General features: G+C 38.2%; 1 protein-coding gene across 8 annotated transcripts in view; it reads right to left on the bottom strand.

The window, feature by feature from the left end:
- Positions 1 to 9,072: 9,072 nt before the first annotated feature.
- ZFX (zinc finger protein X-linked) overlaps positions 9,073 to 19,675 on the bottom strand; it is a 67,861-nt gene continuing 57,258 nt past the window's right edge. For 7 of the 8 annotated variants that reach the window (XM_050777355.1, XM_050777354.1, XM_050777353.1 and 4 more), the window contains 5 exons: positions 17,597 to 17,746; positions 17,221 to 17,364; positions 16,703 to 16,855; positions 16,036 to 16,176; positions 9,073 to 14,928 (listed from right to left, as the gene is read on the bottom strand). In XM_050777355.1, coding sequence (XP_050633312.1) covers positions 13,745 to 14,928; positions 16,036 to 16,176; positions 16,703 to 16,855; positions 17,221 to 17,364; positions 17,597 to 17,746 — 1,772 coding nt within the window. In that variant the 3' untranslated portion in view covers positions 9,073 to 13,744. The remainder of the gene's footprint in view (positions 14,929 to 16,035; positions 16,177 to 16,702; positions 16,856 to 17,220; positions 17,365 to 17,596; positions 17,747 to 19,675) is intronic. The other variant, XM_050777359.1, reaches the window with a different exon arrangement.

Here is a 19,675-nt window from a genome sequence, read left to right as displayed (position 1 = left end):
CATATTCTAAACTTAGATCATGTTGATGGTTGGACAATTCTGTGAATATACTAAAATTTGAATTGTATACCTTAAATGGTTGGATTTTATGGTGTGTGAATTATATCTCAGTAAAGATTGTTTTAAAAAGCCATGATGGGGCCAGGTGCACTAGCTCATGCCTGTAATCCCAGCACTTTGGGAGGCTGAAGCAGGCCGGGAGGCCGGGAGTTCGAGACCAGCCTGGCCAACATGATAAAACCCCGTCTCTACTAAAAACACAAAACTTAGCTGGGCCTGGCGGTGCGTGCCTGTAGTCCCAGCTACTCGGAAGGCTGAGGAAGGAGAATCACTTGAACCCGGGAAGTGGAGGTTGCAGTGAGCTGAGATTACACCACTGCACTCCAGCCTGGGGAACAGAGTGAGACTCCGTCCTCCCCCGCCTCCCAAAAAAAGTTATGGGGCACAGTTACAGAGAAAGACAAATGACAAATGGAACAAAACAGAGATCCTAGAAGCAGATTCACATACATAGGAATATTTTACATATCACAGAGCTGGCTCTGCAAATTAGTGGGCAAGTATTCACTTTTTTCAATAAAGAGTTGAACTGTATGAAGTTGAAGTTGAAAAAAGTTAAAGTGAATACTTAACTCACACTATATCCTAAAACTGATTCGATGTGGATTAAAGACATAAGTATGAAAAGTCAAACTACAGAGCTTTAAAAAACTGGTATCAGAGAATAACTTCATTACTATCAGGAAGAATTTCTTAAGACACACAAAGTATTAGTCATAAGGAAAAGATATCAATTTTACCATGTTATAATGATGAACTTATGTTAATCAAAAGACATAATACAGTAAAATGGCAAGCCATAGACCAAGAGAAGATATTTATAGGGATTTTAATTTACATATATGGCCAGATGTGGTGGCTTATACCTATACAGCACTTTGGGAGGCCAAGGTGAGAGGATCACTTGAGCCCAGGAGTTTGAGACCAGCCGGGGCAACATGGTGAAACCCCATCTCTACCAAAAAAGAAAAAAATACAAAAATTAGCCAGGCGTAGTGGCATGCACCTGTGTTCCCAGCTACTCGGGAGGCTGAGGTGGGAGAGGTAGTTGAGCCCAGGAGGTAGATGTTGCAGTGAGCCGAGGTTGCGCCACCACACTCCATCCAGCCTGGGTGACAGAGCAAGGCCCTGTCTCAAAAACTAACTAAATAAAATTACATATAACTGACAAAGGACTAATATCAAGACTATATAAAAGGGCCAGGCGTGGTGGCTCACACCTGTGATCCCAGCTCTTTGATTGAGCCCGGGAGTTCGAGATCAGCCTGGGCAACATAGTGAGACCTTGTCTCTTAAAATAGATGATTGATTGATTGATAGATAGATAGATAGATAGATAGATAGATAGATAGTTTATGGATCAACAAGAAAAAGGTAAGCGATCCAATAGAAATGGGCCATTCATAGAAAATAGGCCAAAAAACTTACATAGGCTTGTCACAAAAGAGGAAACGTGAATAACCAATAAATATGTGAAAAGATGCTCAATAGTATTCATAATTAGGGATATGTTCATTAAAATCTCAATGTAAAATCTCAATGTAATATTCTTTTACATGCACAAAATTGGCAAAACTTAAAAGTGTGCCAATATTACAATGTTCTCATTGCTGCACATCCTCACCAAAACTCAATATTTTCCAATTTTACTGTAAAGAGTGTATATTGGTCCATTTTGAAACAAAGCTTGGCATTGCACGTGTGAACAAAAGTTCTCTGGAAAGGAATTTGGAGGAAAGATACTTTATTTCAGTGAATGGTTTGCAAACTAAGGAGAGGAAGGCTTCCCTGTAAAACAAAGGTGCTTTCCAGAGAACAAAAAGAGGGTAGGGTCTCATAGCAAAAGTTCTTGACCAAGTTCCCAATCTAGTCTGTCCATACAAATAAAGGACTGAAACTTAGTTTTGATTGGTCAGTGAAGCTGATTTCTGATTGGTTGATACAGCTGAGTCCTGATAGAGGCAGGTAGGCTCTGATTCGTTGATTCAGGTGAGTTCTGGAGTCCCAAAGTTGAACAGAGGTGTGGATTTAGGGGTAATTCAGAGAATATGGGTGACCTCTAGTCAGCAAATGGCTGCTTGGCTCTGTTTTATTTTTATAATTTTTTTCCTTTTTTTTTTTCCTATACCAGTTGGTTCACATCTATTTTAAATGTAGGCCCAGTTAGCCACTGGGGATCCATCTTGAATGATTGGCTCTCTCAGGTTCACATTTGTTCACACACGTTAAATTTGAATAAGATCAGGAATGATATTCAGGGACAATGGTGATGTCTGCTACAATAATGCTTTCATTCTTGCTCATTTAACAAAATGTGTAACGTACAGGGAAAGGAAGAGATGGAGACCTCTAATCCAGCACTGTGTACCTAGCATTAAGACTTTTTCACATGCTTCTTTATTTAAAGTTAAGGCAAAGAAGGTACTCAGAATGCTGTTATTCTTTGAAAGGAAATTTCTGGCTGAAGTTCCTTCTACTAGGGAGAAATAAATCAGGAGCACTGTTACTCCATCAGGACAGGCTGCACATTTACAGACTATCACTCTCTTCCTTCTTTTTTTCTTTCAGCAATCCCACCACTGGGGACATACCTTGCTTCTCTCTTCAAGAGATATCCGTTTCAAACATTTAAATTTTTTGGTACAATAATGATCACACGCTGGGGCACGGGATTAAAGGGATTCTTTCTTCTTGGTGCCATTTTATGATGACAAGACAAATCCAGGAGACATTATATTTGAAAAATAGGAATTCCCAAAGAAGCAAAATGCCAGTAGGAGAAGTAATAATTACACACAAGATGTAAGAAAACTTCTTTAGCTGAAGAGAGACTTAACAGAAAGAAAGAAATCAGCAAATAGCAAATCCCAGATGTGATTAGAAGTACACACACACACACACGCACACACACACCCCTAGATAGATCCTAGTGACCTTTCTGAGTTCTAAAGACAAAGGAAAATTCATATGAACTTCAGGAAACAAAGAAGAGGCATCGGAGTTCTCATAACACTGAAGTTGGAAAACAATGAAACATCTATAAACTGTGAAAGAAAAGAGACTGTGAACAAAAGTTTATACCTACTAAGATCATTTGTCAAGGCAAAAATAGATGTTTTGGGGTAGTCAAGGTTTTAGAATATATACCCACATACCAAATATGAAGTAACAAACGAAGTGTACATCAACCAAACGAAAATTTATTCAGCACAGAGATGTCAAATGGGGAAAGATGAAATGGACAAGAAACAGCTGTAGCCAAAAATTCTGCAGTGTACACTTATGTCTAATTATAACATGAGAATTTTTAATGTAAGAGATAAGAAAGGATTGAAATAGAAAACACATATCAAAGTAGAATTCAAGACCAAATACATTAAAGAGGACAAAAATATCCTGTAAAACACAGTCATGAATAAGATCTGTCAAACATCTATGAAACAAAAATCAATAGAAACCAAATACATAAAGCAAAACTTTAAGTACAAGGAAATTCCATAAAACTCCCTTATAGTGGTATATTTTGATATTTTTTCAAAAATTAAAAATCAAATAGTCGCCAGGCACGGTGACCCATGCCTGTAATCCCAGAACTTTGGGAGGTTTAGGTGGGAGGCTCGCTTGAGCCCAGGAGTTTGAGACCAGCCTGGGCAACACAGCGAGAACCTGTCTCAAAAAAAACAAAAGCAAAAACTCAAGTAGTCAAAAAATAGCAAGGATATAGGATATAAAGGATCTGAATAAACAAGCTCAGTTTTATCTATAAGTTTATACCTATAAATGTAAAGATACATGTTAAACTATATCTGTGTTATATTTTCCAAAAAATTATGTCTTGCCTAAAAGGAAAACTTCAAAAATTCCAAAAAAAAAAAAAAAAAATGTAGAGGTTATAGAGGCCATACTTTGAACTCAAACCAACAAAACTAGAGATCAAGGCTAAAGGGATTAATAAAAATGTTTACTATTTGAAAGTTAAACTCTACTGTAAATAGGAAATCAAAACAGATGTAAAACTATCTAGAATACAAAAAAGGACAACTCATATACAGTGGCCTATAGCTAAAGTTGTATACCAAAGGAAATACACAGGTTTCAAGGATTTCCTTTAAAAATAAATAAAAATTAATGAAATATGAAACAGACATTTTGATTAGACAGTAAAATATACCAGAAGAAAATAGGAAAAGAAAATAAGCCAGGCACGGTGGCTCACACCTGTAATCCTAACACTTTGGGAGGGGGGGATGCAGGTGGATCGCTTGAGTTCAGGAGTTTGAGACCAGCCTGGGCAACATGATAAGACCCTGTCTCTACCAAAAAAATACAAAAATTAGCTGGGCATGCTGGTGCGTGCCTGTGGTCCCAGCTACTCAGGAGGCTAAGGTGGGAGGATCACTTGAGCCCAGGAGGTCAAGGCTGCAGTGAGCTGTGATCACACCACTGCACTGTAGCCTTGGCAACAGAGTGAGACATTGTCTTAAAAAAATAACAATGAAAGATAAAATTAAGTAGAAAACCAAAAAATATAAAGAATAAAAGAGCAGTTTCTTTGACACTACCTATGAAATAGCAAAACCTCTGAAAGCCACTTAAAGAAATATGAGCCAGGCACAGTGGCTCACACCTGTAATCCCAGCACTTTAGGAGGCTGAGGCAGGCGGATCACCTGAGGTCAGGAGTTCGAGACCAGCCCGGCCAACATGATGAAACCTCATCTCTACTAAAAATACAAAAATTAGCCAAGCATGTTGGCATGTGCCTGTAATCCCAGCTACTCTGGAGGCTGAGGCAGGAGAATCGCTTGAAGCTGGGAGGCAGAGGTTGCAGTGAGCTGAGATCACACCACTGCACTCCAGCCTGGGCGACAAAGCAAGACTCCATCTCAAAAAAAAAAAAAAAAAAAAAAAAAAGAAAAGAAATATGACAGCAAACAAAACATATAACATTTAAGATGAGAAAGGAGATGCAACCAGAAATGCAAGATAATAAAATGAGACTGTTAAATAATAAGAAAATATTGTATATCTATGGCAATAAACTGCAAATCTAGAAGAGTGGTTCAAATCTTGGCTACACATTGTAATCACCTGAGGAACTTGAAAAATTACTGTCTGAGACCCATTCCCACCTGACTCTGGGAAGTTCAAAGGCTGCCCCGTTTGATTTTATGACCGAAATTGAGAACCACTGAATTCTTAGAGGGCTTGGACTGCGTGGTCCATGGACCACAGCATCAGTATCACCAGGGAGCTTGCAGGAAATGCACAATCACAAGCCCCACTCTAGACTCACTGAATCAGAATGAGCATTTTCACAATATCCCCCAGATGATGCATATGCACATTAATACATGAGAAGTATTGATCTAGAGAAAATGGATGACTTTCAGAAATACCAGATCTTAAGAAGAAAAGCTGATGGGCTAATTAACGTACAAGAGATCAGAAAAGTCAAGGCCTCTCATTTTATTTTATTGATTGATTGAGACGAAGTTTCGCTCTTGTTGCCCAGGCTGGAGTGCAATGGCGTGATCTTGGCTCACTGCAATGCGGCCCAGGTTCCCAGGTTCAAACAATTCTCCTGCCTCAGCCTCTTGGAGAGTAGCCGGGACCACAGGCGCACCACCACGCCCAGCTAATTTTTGTATTTTTAGTAGAGGCAGCATTTCACCATGTTGGCCAGGCTGGTCTCCAACTCCTGACCTCAAGTGATCCGCCCTCTAAGTGCTGGGATTACAGGCGTGCGCCACGGCCGCCTGGCCCCAAGACCTACCGTTTATAAAGAGGCATCAGACCCAAATGCTTTCACAACTGAGTTCTATCTAATCTTCAGGGATTAGATAATGCTTCTAGTTTTTAAACTATTGGAGATTGTAGAAAAGTTTCCAAGTTTATTTTTTAGAGCTAAATTAATATGCAAACTAATTTGTATTAGTCTTGGCCAGGGGTGGTGGCTCACGCCTGTAATCCCAGCACTTTGGGAGGCCGAAGCAGGCAGATACCTGAGGTCAGGAGTTCAAGACCACCCTGGCCAACATGGTGAAACCCCGTCTCTACTAAAAATACAAAAATCAGCTGGGTGTGGTGGAGCATGCCTGTAATCCCAGCTATTCGGGAGGCTGAGGCAGGAGAATCGTCTGAGTCCAGGAGGTGGAGGTTGCAGTGAGCCGAGATCTCGCCACTGCACTCAAGCCTGGGCAACAGAGTGAGACTCCATCTCAAAAAAACAAACAAAAAAATGCATGTGTTCTGAATTAAAAATCCCAATGAGGCTTTTAACGGAAACTGGGTAAAATGATTTTCATGTTCCTATGGAATAAGGGTCAAGAAAACTATGAAAAAGAACTAAAGAGGGACTTGCCTTCTGGTTCACCAGGGTACTGTGAGAAAAACAATATGGCATTGGCACAAGAATGACAGACCAGTAAAACAAAATAGACTTCAGAAATAAATCCAAGGATATATATGATGACCACATAAAGTGTCATTTCAGCTCATGAGGGTAAAGGGTGACTTACTTAACAAACAGTACTAGAATAGGTGGCTCTCTATCCAAGAGAAAACAGAAATTAGATGCCCTACCAAACAATATATTTTTAAAAAATTTTTTTGAGATGGGGCCTCACTCTGTCACCTAGGCTGGAGTGCAGTGGCACGATCATAGTTCACCATAGCCTTGAATTCCTGGGCTCAAGCTATCTTCCCACTTCAGTCTCTAGAGTAGCTGGGACAACAGGTGCATGCCACCTTGCCCAGGTATTTTTTTCTTTTTCAAAATAATTTTTAAAATCACCATTGGATCTGCTAAACTAAATAATTTTAATTACATAAAAATCCAAACAAAACAATAAAAATATAGGAAGAAAATCTAGGCATATATTTGTAGAACCTTGCAGTAGAAAATAACTTTTTAAGCAGAACAAGAAACACCAGGAATCACAAAGGGAAAAAAAAAAAATTTGATTACACAAATATTAAAGATTTTTATATATGAAAAGATTACATAAGCAATAACAAGATAAATCATGGACTACAAAAATGTGCAGCAAATGTATTAGAAAGTTAATAGGCTTAATGTACAAAGAACTCCAAATAGAAAATGGGGCACAGGATTTGAACAGTCAATTTATCAGAGCGACAAAGTGCTATTATATATATAAAAGTATTAAACTCCGCTAGGAGCACGTCAAAGCAAATTGAAACAGCGATGACATAGTCTTTATTTTTTTAACCTGTGAGATTAGCTGTAACACTCACTGTTTGAAAGGCTGAGGGGAACAAACTCTCCCATATACTGGTGTAGACACATGAATTACATTTGATGTTTGAAAAGAAAATCCCTGAACCCAGAATAGAATTGATATTGTGGTTACAAGACAGATCAAAGATTTATGTGTATGGACTAAGATTAGAAGAGAACAAAGACAAGCAACCCCTTTAATAAAGGTGGCCTTGTGGATTATGATTTTCCCAATTTTTGTTACAAAAGCATGCAATAAAAATAACTTGCAAGATTTCCATCTTTGTATAGTAAGTACATTTGCCCTTTAAAAATTAATTTTCTGGGCCGGGCGAGGTGGCTCAAGCCTGTAATCCCAGCACTTTGGGAGGCCGAGACGGGCGGATCACGAGGTCAGGAGATCGAGACCATCCTGGCTAACACAGTGAAACCCCGTCTCTACTAAAAACACAAAAACTTAGCCGGGCGAGGTGGCGGGCGCCTGTAGTCCCAGCTACTCGGGAGGCTGAGGCAGGAGAATGGCGTGAACCCGGGAGGCGGAGCTTGCAGTGAGCTGAGATCCGGCCACTGCACTCCAGCCTGGGTGACAGAGCGAGACTCCGTCTCAAAAAAAATAAATAAATAAAAAATAAAATAAATAAATAAAAATTAATTTTCTGAAGAACAACCAAAGCATACTGCCTTGAGAGAGAAAGGAACTTTAGAAGGTCTGCCACAACCACCACTTCAAGGGGGAACAGTAAAAATCAATAAAAGTGGACATAAACATGCAAGGCTAATGGGGAAAACCTCACATGTTGCTAGTGTGCCAGTGCCAGAGGGCAATCCAGAATTGGACTAACCTTTATTAGGATGACATAAGGGAACTCTTCTCCCCCTTTTCCTGTGTCCTAGCCTGGGAGGGCTGGAGTAGATGCTCCCTTTCTCTGATGAGAGAACTAGTCTCTTGATAGCTCACAAAGGAGTGGAAGGTAGGCCCCATACCTTCAAATGACTGGCTACATCAGTCAAGGCCTACATTGGAGGGAAATAGATTGGAAACAAGCTCATCTCAGCCTCTGGGTCTCCCAGTCCAGCCTTACTAGAATAAATCACACACCTAATGGGTGGTTTCTGGTCTATTTTCAATGTGGTTGGAACTCAGGAGGGGAGGACAGGTGACTAGAACCTTCAAAACCCCAACAGATGGCTTTACAATACCTCTCATTTCAAATAATCTCAGACAAAAGGAAATGGGTTCTGCATTTAAAGGCAGAAACTGGCCTCTTAAAAAGCAAAATAATATAGGTCTAGTTAACTATTCTATAATTTTAGTCGACGTGTTTAGATACTTCTGTGGTAGTTCACATAGCCAAACAACATCGAGAAGTCCTGAGCAAGTTTTCAGTAGCCAAGTCACCTAGTGGCTTTACAGTCTCAATAGGTCACTGTAATGCCAGATCCTTTGTGTCCACCAATACCAGCAATACAAGTAACATGGGAGACCAACTGAATAGGAAAAACCAAGTAAAGGAAACTAATTCTTGATTTTGACCTCAAACTTGATGGACTGAGTATTTCCATCAGAGGTCAGAACATGATTTTGAAATCCAAGTTGGTACAGATGCTACGCCTATATGCACCAGTGATATGTTCCTTGGTGCTATTATTAGTGTTGAACTACTGAAGGGAGTCGAATCACCTCTAGCAAGTTGGGAATTCATTAACTGTGTAATTTAAATCTCCTCATTTCGAGTGTATACCTTGTCTATAGCCAACACTCCACTAGGGTAACTTAAAACAAAATAGTAATTTATTTACAATAGCAAAGATGTCAAAAATAACAGGAACAATATATAACAAATCCAAGATTTTTATGAAAAAGGCAAACAATATATACACGAAACCAAAGATGAAACAAAATCCATAGGGTAAACTTAATTTGACCTTAACTAAACAGTTACAGAATGTGGCAAAATGGTTTTTTTTATTATGATTTACTTAAGTAACCCTGGGCCAATTACACACACACACCCACACCCACACACACCCACACACAATCTTTTTCAGCCCTTCTCTTTTAAATGCTGAATCTTCCTCTGAACTCAATTTACCTTTGAGGAATGTAACTATGGGAGGCCACACAAGATTTAGGAAGTGCAGGCTATTTACATGTGCGCTAAAGGTATACTTGTTGACTTGGCAGGCTTACACTTTTAAAACAGCAAACGGAAGGTATCAACTGTCTGGGTCCTATTTTTCTCTCACTGTTCATTTCTAATTTTTTGTCATTTTCTTATCTACCACACAAAATGTTGAACCAGTCATCTTTTAGGTTCCTCAAGTGCTCTAAAAGTGTTTCCCAAGTTTGAACAGGCATCAGAATCACCTGGAGAACACGTTAAAACAAAGATCGCTGGGTCCCACACCAGTTTCCCAATTCAGTACGACTAGGGTGGGGCTGAGAATTTGCATCTTTAACAAAGTCCCAGGAAATTAAGATGCTGCCAATGCTGCCCGGCCACACTTTGAAAACCACTGCTCTGAAAGACTGTCCCTTTAAGATACTGATTGGCCATGTTTTTCCTTACATGAATGCTAGAATTTGTGGGAAATGAAATTGTTAATACTGGGATTCCCAGAGAATACAGCAGCACATTATCTGACTTGTTGGATCACAGACAGGTTAGGTGTCATTTGTTAGGTGTTCCATTACAAGTTTTTCAGTATGCTATGGTTTTGTCTGATTTATGGCTCTGGACAGTGACATTCTTCACATTCCCTTCGTCATTTACTTAAAATTTTGATTTATTGTTTCAACTATTAGGCAAACATTTGTTTGTTCATACAGTCGGAAGAACTGCAGAATCTTGTCTATAAAATCAAAGACGGCACAACTCTATCTCTTTTGACTCCTGACATTTACTTAACTGCCGATTTTTAACTGTGGCAATGACCATTCTCTAGTATGTTAGCATCTACTAGAGTCCTCTAAACTGGGCACCAAGTGGTAACTCGAGGGCACGATTTCTGCTGTGGAGGTGGTAACAGTACCTACTGATTAAATATGCTGTAAATTAATACTGAAATGAACTTTATTTAAAGTGCTCTCAAAAACCACTTTATGCATGGGTAATTTATCTCGGGGAACTGGAGATGCTAATAAAACAAATCCTTTATGAAGATAAAAGAAAAACTGAATTCCAAGGACATGCTCATCAAAGGACTCACCAATCACCTCTTAACTTCTCTGAAATATTACTTGCAAATTCACAGAACTGAAATGTTACCAGTATTTGCATCCAAGTCACAAAATTCAAAGCAATCAAGCACTTTGCATTCCACTGCTGTGAAAAAGGAATTAAGAAATGGGGGGATGAAAATAATCCACTGCTTTTGATGTTTATTAGGTTTACAAAAACTGTACATTTTTTTTTTCCTTAAGAAAAAGCATTAACTTAGTACTGGTATCAAATAGACTAAACATTCAATAACAGGAAAATATTCTGATTTTTATTTTTGCACGTTATTCTCAAGTACACAATTACAATAATGTCACACATCCCTATATGATTTTCTTTTTATGTATTTTACTTTCTTTACAAAGTGTACAGAGGGAGGGACATACAATATTTAATAGGATATTTCTACAGAACAATAACTTATATTATGTCCTTGTAAAAATCTGTACCTCTTTAAAACATTTAACTGAAACATCCATTTTTTTTTAGCTTTGCTAATCAAAATTGTTTTAAGAATTAAAACTAGGTTGTAACTAATGTCAGTACATAACAGTGACTACGATTTCATTTTCTCTTTATACAGACAAATGTTTTATCATATTCACTTGACCAAACCCTTAAATACCTTTTAAAGGTTTTAATATTGTGCTTTAAAAAGAAAAGAACTGTGTATGATTCCAGAGTATGTAAGAGAAATATAAAATGTGTGAAGTGTTGTGTTCTTTATCTTTCAGTTTATTTAAAAAAAAAAAAGACCCAATCATTTATATTTTCTGTATTAATTTTATAGGATTTAAAATTAATACATTTCCACTTTCATTTAAGTGTTTTTACATTATTTCTGGGAAAATAAAAATTAAGGGAGATTTTAAAGGTTCTCACAAAAAAACAGACAGAGATTTCGAGAATCGCAGGGCAATGAATCACGGATCACAAAATTGTAAGTTACTTTAAAAAAAAAAAAACACACATTATAGGGGCCAAGAAGGTACAGGAATTTCCTATAAGATAGGCTAGGAAAACCCATGCCTTGACTTTGACTGGCATTTGGGCTAGAGTTCACACCTGCCTAAAGCACTTGATTTAAAACTAGACTAAATCAGTCTAGCACTTCAGGTTTGCCAAACACCAAATATTTTTATTTCTAACCCTAAAAATGTAACTCTTGAATACAAACATCAATGGCAAAGAGAAAGATGAAAGGTAAAAACCTAAGTACACAGGGGACAGAGCACCATAATGAGGTGGCAAGGCAGCTATAGGGTGGGAAGACAATTTCTAAATATCCTACAATGTGCTAGATGCAGATGGACCAATAGCCAACTGAAGGGACCCCAAAACTGTTTTCTGTTCTCCAAGATTCGTCTTAACACAACCAAGTTCTAATTAACTGAGTTTCTTTTATGACTGTATGACACTGATTCAGACCTATGTGGTGTCTAAGCGTGGTGGCTCACGCCTGTAATCCCAGCACTTTGGAAGGCCGAGGCAGGTGGATCACGAGGTCAGGGTTCAAGACCAGCCTGGCCAAGATAGTGAAACCCCATCTCTACTAAAAATACAAAAAATTAGCCAGGCGTGGTGGCAGGCGCCTGTAATCCCAGCTACTTGAGAGGCTGAGGCAGATAATTGCTTGACCCCAGGAAGCAGAGGTTGCAGTGAGCCAAGATCATGCCACTGCAGTCCAGCCTGGGCAACAGAGCGAGACTCCATCTTTAAAAAAAAAAAAAAAAACCTTTGGAAGACTTAGTGATGTTCCAAATAAGGCCTCAGACTTTCCTTATCTACTTAAAACACATCTTTACATTTTAATCAAAGCCAACTTGAGTGTTAAGTTTTTAAAGTTTGCTAACTGTAACTGTCTGAGAAATACCAGATCGGCCTGAACTTGCCGAGTGTGATGCCATAATTAGCACCTGTTCTCTGGTCCACAGAGCCATCACTTCTTTTCCATCCCTCTCACTAGGTAAGACAGAGTTCCCTCTCGGGCTTCTCAAAGAGAACTGTGGGAGTCATGTCTGGATACTCATTTGCTTTTCAGAAAAATATAAAGACATGGAGCTGAAACTGTATGAAAACATTCTACCTAGAAACATCTTAACCTCTATTTTTCAATTACCAAAGATATTTAAAAGAAAATATCTTTACTCTTTAAAAATACTAGTGTCCTTATTTTCCTTCTAATTCTTCACCTGAGTAATCTCTCTGAAGAGCACGACTTACAAAATGCTCTCTCATGCATCCCTGGATCTTTCATGTTATTGTAAATTTAATACTTTTCATTATAGATTTTAAACAACTACTGTAACTTGGGGTTGTGTGTATAAATATATAAAATAAGCAATACACACAGGTACATGATATATATGTATATATATAATTCGGGGTACATTTACATACATAAAGTTGCAAAAGATCCTATAAGCCATGAGTTACCTCTAGGAGATTCCAAAATGCAGTCCTCAGTAAATGTCATTTGTAGCACAAAACCATTCCAAGACGAAGCCGCACAGACAGAATAATCAAAATACAACATGATCAAGCATAATTTTTCAATAAGGTTTTCTAAAAGTTTGCTATGCTGACAAAAGATGTAAATAATCCAAAGAAAACCAAAAGTAATATATTTGAAAAGTAAACACGAACCCAGCCACTGCTCTTAAGCAAAGCCAGGGATGCAAAAGCTCAAATGGAAACTTTCACTGTCAAGTGGTCTGAAAATATTAAGTAAATGACTTCCATGTTATGATAATTAGACCTGACTGTAAAATCTCCCATCTATATTAGTAGATGTCTCTGACAATTTTATTGTGAGAAATGTATGGGGAAGGAAAATGAGTCAACATGAATACTTTCAGAGTTACCAATATAAAGTTACCTTAAGTTAATGGTCTTAGAAGAGTACCATCAAGGTAAGCAAGGTAAATATTTAAATAAATATAAAATTCTAAGATATAAAAATTCGGTATAGAATCAGGGATTACTTTATTAAAAGTAACTAGCATGTTGCCAGTTTTCCCCATTTATTAAACAAACTGAATAGAATTCAGAACACACTACTGAACAAAATGTATATTAAAAAAAGTCAACTAGAAGCAATAATTCTATTTGTACACAGCATAAATCAATATACAGTATTGTATGTGAACGAGACTGATTGGCTTTAAAATGAATTTTCTGCTTCAAGGCCAATATCTCTACAAACGTCTGTAGAAGTATTGTTAGGGCAGGCCAACTTCTTTATGATGTCTCATTATGTGCTGGTTCTTTTCTGAAGGTCTTCGGAAGCCTTTCTTGCAGTACTCACACCGGTGAGGATAGTCTTTCGTGTGAATGGAAATAACGTGCCGTTTAAAGCCTGAGGCATCTGTAGTGCTATACTCACAGTACTCACACTGATACACTTTCCTGCCACTGTGTGTCTTCATATGCTTTTTAAGCTCATTCTGTTGCCTAAATCCCTTTCTACATCTCTTGCACCTAAATGGAAGATCCTTTGTGTGAACTGAGAGAATATGGCGACTTAGAACAAACGGATCTGCAATCTTAAAGTCACAATGTCTACACTGGTGCATTTTTTTGCCCTTGTGGGCAGCCACGTGTTTCTTGAGTTCTGAAGGCCTATGAAAGCCTTTATCACACATGTCACACTTATGGGGGTAGTCTTTCGTGTGAACTGAAATTATGTGTCGTTTCAAATCACTTGAGTTCGAACTCTTGTGGTCGCAATGCAAACACTGGTGTGTTTTGCTTTCTTGGTGGATAAGAGCATGTTGCTGCACCTCTTTGGTATCCGAGAAAGTCAGAAGACAAATGTCACACTTGAATGGCATCTCTTTACTATGCTTAGTTTTGACATGCGTTTTCAAGTTAGAAGAGTCTGCAGACCTATATTCGCAGTACTGGCATTGGTACGGCTTCTCCCCAGTATGGATTCTCATGTGCTTTTTGAGCTCTGAGGGGTGACGAAAACCCTTACCACACTCCACACAAATATGAGGAAAGTTCTTGCTGTGGACCGCCAAGAGGTGGCGATTCAGTAACCCTTGTTCAGCTGTCTCGTATTCACAGAATTTACACTTGTGCATTTTGTTGGCTCCTTTTTCCTTATGCACCATTTTGTGAGTAAACAAAGCCCCTGCATGAGAGAAATGCTTCCCACACTCATCGCATTCTATGGCCTTCTCTGCTTTGCTGGTCAGCTTGTGGCTCTCCAGGTGGTTGTGTAAACTTATCTTCTTGTTGGTAGTGTAATCACAGTCAGTACAGCGGTATTTCTTCTTGGCAAGGTGTTCGGGATGGTTTTTCATGTGCCTTTTCAAAAAACCTCTCGACTTAAACTTCTTCCCACAAATCATGCAAGGATAGACAGTCAAAGGATGTCCATCAGGGCCAATAATTATTGCTAAGAAAGGAAAAGAAAGGAGTATGAGTGCTCAAACCAAGTTCTGTTCCAGTTTCTTTGCGAATGTAAAGCGTGGGTTCTGACCACTGTTGGCCAAGGACTCCTAAATTGGACTATTTGCTACTTAACATTCCTTTTACTGTTTTTCAACACAAGAGATATAGCAACCTAGTCATAGAGAAAATGGTCTGGAAACTTCATTCATGAGGACTGTACCACCTTCACTCCCTCTAGTTTAATAAAATTAATGAATATGTAACTTTTATCAATTAGTGATTAAACCTACAGCAATTTAGAAATTGGTGGAAAATTGGCTGGGCATGGTGGCTCATGCCTGTAATCCCAGCACTTTGGGAGGCCGAGGCAGGCAGATCCCCTGAACTCAGGAGTTCGAGACCAGCCTGACCAACATAACATGCTGAAAACCCGTCTCTATTAAAAATATGAAAATGAGTGGGGCACAGTGGCACACATCTGTAATCCCAGCCACTTGGAAGGCTGAGGCAGGAGAATCACTTGTACCCAGGAGGCAGAGGTTGCAGTGTGAGTTGAGATCACGCCACTGCACTCCAGCCTGGGTAAGAGAGCAAGATTCTGCCTCAAAAAAAAATAAACAAACTGGTGGAAAATTATTCATAAAAATAAACTTTGGTGACAAAAATTTCCACTGTTTATTCCAAAAAACATAACTTACATTAACTTACAGCAAAGTTTAAACCCATATCATCATATAAGAATAGGAATGTTGTATGAACTAAAGTACTTATCCTGCTGCTCTGTAAATTATGCCTGCTTTATGCTGACATAGATTCTCTATATTTACAAAGTTAATGCTTATAACATATTTGAGGGATTTCATTCCATGTACACATAAAAATCATCCAAGTTTTGAATTTTTCTCATCCATGTTTCTCAGTCATGTACTGTTTCTTTTTATCTAAGGAAATCATTCATGAATATCACTGAATTCTGAAAATTATATTTTCAAGTTCAATAGACAAAGCTACATATGGTCTAGCAGCTAAAATGCCATTGTGACACCCCTGTGGATACATACTAGAGCTTCCTCTGAGAGCACGCTGCGCCATGGAACTCGTGCGCCCTCACCTGTTTGGTACTGCCTGGAATCAGGTCTTCTCCTTTTCTTTGGTTTTTGTTTAGCCAGTCTGCCGAGGCCAGCAGACTCATCTATGTGCAAGAGGGCACTTGCAGTGCCATTCCGGTTTTCAATTCCATCAGAATTATTACCTAACAATGTGTATTAAAAAACAAAATTATACAGTATTATAAATTTTAAAGAATTAGGAATTCTTTATTAACTACAACAACGAAAAGTAAGCCATGATACTCATGAATGACAGAAATTCCCCATTCTAGGTCATGGGTTTTATGAGCACATTGATTATCGTGAGACCGTAGGAAACGCCTAGCTTCCAAAGCTAAAAAACGCATGTCAGCAGTTTTGCCCCATGGACTCCCTTGTCTCCCAAAATGAAAAAGTCATGGGCCAAATATAATCAAGATGAAAACTTTCAGCTTGAAAGCCTGTGTACTTCTTGCAGTACTTCCTTCTACGTAATATACACATGAAAGAAATTCCTGTTAAAAATAAACACAAAATGTAGACTTTATACTCTAATTCAATTCAAATAATCCTTACAGGACACTGGTATTTCAGACTTCTGAAACCTAAGACTACAGAAACCATTTTTCAATCATGGATTCATGTTCAAGAACCAACTTCTTCAATGCTAAGAGGTGCTGGGCAACTTACCATAAGCTGCTGCCCATGCGATCGGCATGAAGGTTTTGATTTCATTGTCGTCCATTTGCTGCTCATGCACAGCAGCGGCTGCCGCTGCTGCCGCAGCATCCTCCTCTCCTACAATCACTTCCATATAAACTTCGTCAGCGATTTCAGCAACATCTAAGTAAAGTAGAAAGTTACAAAAACTTGTGACCAGGTTTACAGAAATTACAGGAAACATGTTTTTATTTGAATTCAGTTAATAGACAAAATGGAAAGAAGGTCCAAATATTACATACCTAGAACATAGCTTTCACGTAGTAAGCACTCAATAAATATTTGTTGAATGAATCATTCACTTCTTGGCTTTCACCATAACTTGGTTTTAAAGCAACATTATAAGCATACATAAAAGAGTCACTGATGTTTCCCTTGGAATGTAGTAGCATAATCATCTCTAAAATAATGCTACTTATTTCAAACGCTGGTCACTTAAAAGCTCCAGAAACATAAAAGTTTCTCCCACAAAAAGGCCACCTACTTACTTAAATCTTCATCTTCTGGCTGAGAGTCATTGACAGTCATATAAACCATCTTTTCCCTGGGCACACGAATACTGCTGTTCTGATCAAGCAGTTCAACTCCATGATCATTCTCAGGCTCACTCTCCACAATGTCTACAGTTCCACCTATCCGAGAAGAAGACAGCTTCAATAATTTATTTGAAAACTTCATTTCCATCTATTTCTTTTTACATACTTTTCTTATTACTTTTTACAAACTTTGCTATTACGACATTGGAATTCTTATACAAAAGTTACTTCAGAAAAGATTCCAAATGTTCTCAATCTGAATAACCCGAAAGTAATCAGGCTGAAACATTTGGATGAGGATGTACAATGTCTAAACACTTCTTCTTACCTAAGTCATCTTCTCCAGGGTCAGCTTTAAAAATGTACACCTTGATGACTTCAGGGCAAGTGCCATCCACTTTACAAGGATCAATTTCCGACTCTGTGTCCATGGTCATTCCGGAAGAACCGTCGTGTTCTATTTTGCCAGCATCATCCACTAAAAAGGAAGGAAATAAATCACAAATAATAATAGATATTTAAATAAAATGTTACTCTTTGCAAAAAAAAAAAATTTTTTTTTTGAGATGGAGTCTCACTCTGTCACCCAGGCTGGAGTGCAGTGGTGCGATCTCAGCTCACTGCAACCTCCGCCTCCCGTGTTCAAGCGATTCTCCTGCCTCAGCCTCCTCAGTAGCTGGGACTACACGCGCCCACCACCACGCCTGGCTAATTTTTTGTATTTTTAGTAGAGACGGGGTTTCACCGTGTTTTCCTAATCCACCCGCCTCGGCCTCCCAAAATGCTGGGTTACAGGCATGAGCCACTGCGCCCGGCAAAAGTTCTTTTACAAATATAATCTCTAACTTGATTCACATAAAATTGGATTTTACCTATACAAGTAAAAGATTCAATAAATACATTTCTAAAGACTTCTAAAAACAGAAGAAGATATTAAAGCAAAAAATACTATACATAGAGAAAACTCCTGGTAGCCTAGAAAACTGTAAATACAAAAGAATATACTTATAGCTTTTGCTAAGCCATAAGGTAAAAGCACTCCTATATTAAAGATATTCTTCTAATACTAAAACCTTCAAAGAACTGGCCAGGTGCAGTGGCTCATGCCTGTAATCCCAGCACTTTGGGAGGCCAAGGTGGGTGGATCACTTGAGGCCAGGAGTTTGAGACCAGGCTGGGCACCATGGCAAGACCCCCATCTTTACCAATTTTATATATATATTAAAATTTTATATATATATAAAATTTTTTTTTAAAAAAACACATACAGGCTATTATACCTTCTTTAATGAGAGCAATGGGTGTATGAGAATATGTTTAAATTCACGTATTGCTGCATTTGCCACCAAGGACCTAGACTCACTATTGTCATAAACTAAAATTGTGTGTGTACATTATACGTATTTACATTTAAGCAGATTGAAATTGAATTTCCGTTGGCCATCTCATTGCGGTGTACCTTTCTGGCAATCATGTTTTGATTATTTTCAAATGTATTGTTCTATTGGCGACAGATCATATCAAATGATACTCAAGAATATATATGTGTCTGTGTGTGTGCATATATATACATATGTGTGTACATATATATACACACACACACACAAATTAACTGGGCATGGTGGCACGTGCCTGTAGTCCCAGCTACTCAGGAGGCTGAGGTGGGAGAATCACACAAGCCTGGGAGGTCAAGGTTACAGTGAGCCAAGATAATGCCACTGCACTCCAGCCTGGGTTACAGAGTGAGACCCTGTCTCAAAACAACAACAACAAAAAAAACTTAGAAGAATGTCCTAGAAGTAAAATCAAGAAATAGTCTTCATATATAAATATTTTATAAGCAGTACTTCATGGTCACTATTCTTGAGTATCATTTGATATGATCTATCTCCAATAGAACAATACATTTGAAAATAATCAAAACATGATTGCCAGAAAGGTACACCGCAATGAGATGGCCAACGGAAATTCAGCTTCAATCTGCTTAAATGTAAATACGCATAACGTACACACACAACTTTAGTTTATGACAATAGTGAGTCTAGGTCCTTGGTGGCAAATGCAGCAATATGTGAATTTAAACATATTCTCATACACCCATTGCTCTCATTAATGAAGGTATAATAGCCTGTATGTGTTAAAAAAAAAAAATGAACAAATGAAAGAGAGACACAGAGGGGGATAAAAAGAGAGAGAAAAAAAAAGAGATACATATGACTTCCAATAGTAGAGACTCGGGGGATATACAACAAACATCACATTTATTTATTTATATTTTTATTTATTTATTTATTTATTTATTTATTTATTTATTTATTTATTTTGAAACAGAGTCTCTGTCATCCAGGCTGGAGTGCAGTAGCACAATCTTGGTTAATTCTGCCTCCTGGGTTTAAGCGATTCTCCT

This window comes from Macaca thibetana, chromosome X, assembly GCF_024542745.1.
Source record: "Macaca thibetana thibetana isolate TM-01 chromosome X, ASM2454274v1, whole genome shotgun sequence".
In the NCBI taxonomy this organism is placed as follows: domain Eukaryota; kingdom Metazoa; phylum Chordata; class Mammalia; order Primates; family Cercopithecidae; genus Macaca; species Macaca thibetana.
Note: the sequence above shows the minus strand (reverse complement) of the source record. Positions and strands in the feature narration are given on the sequence as shown.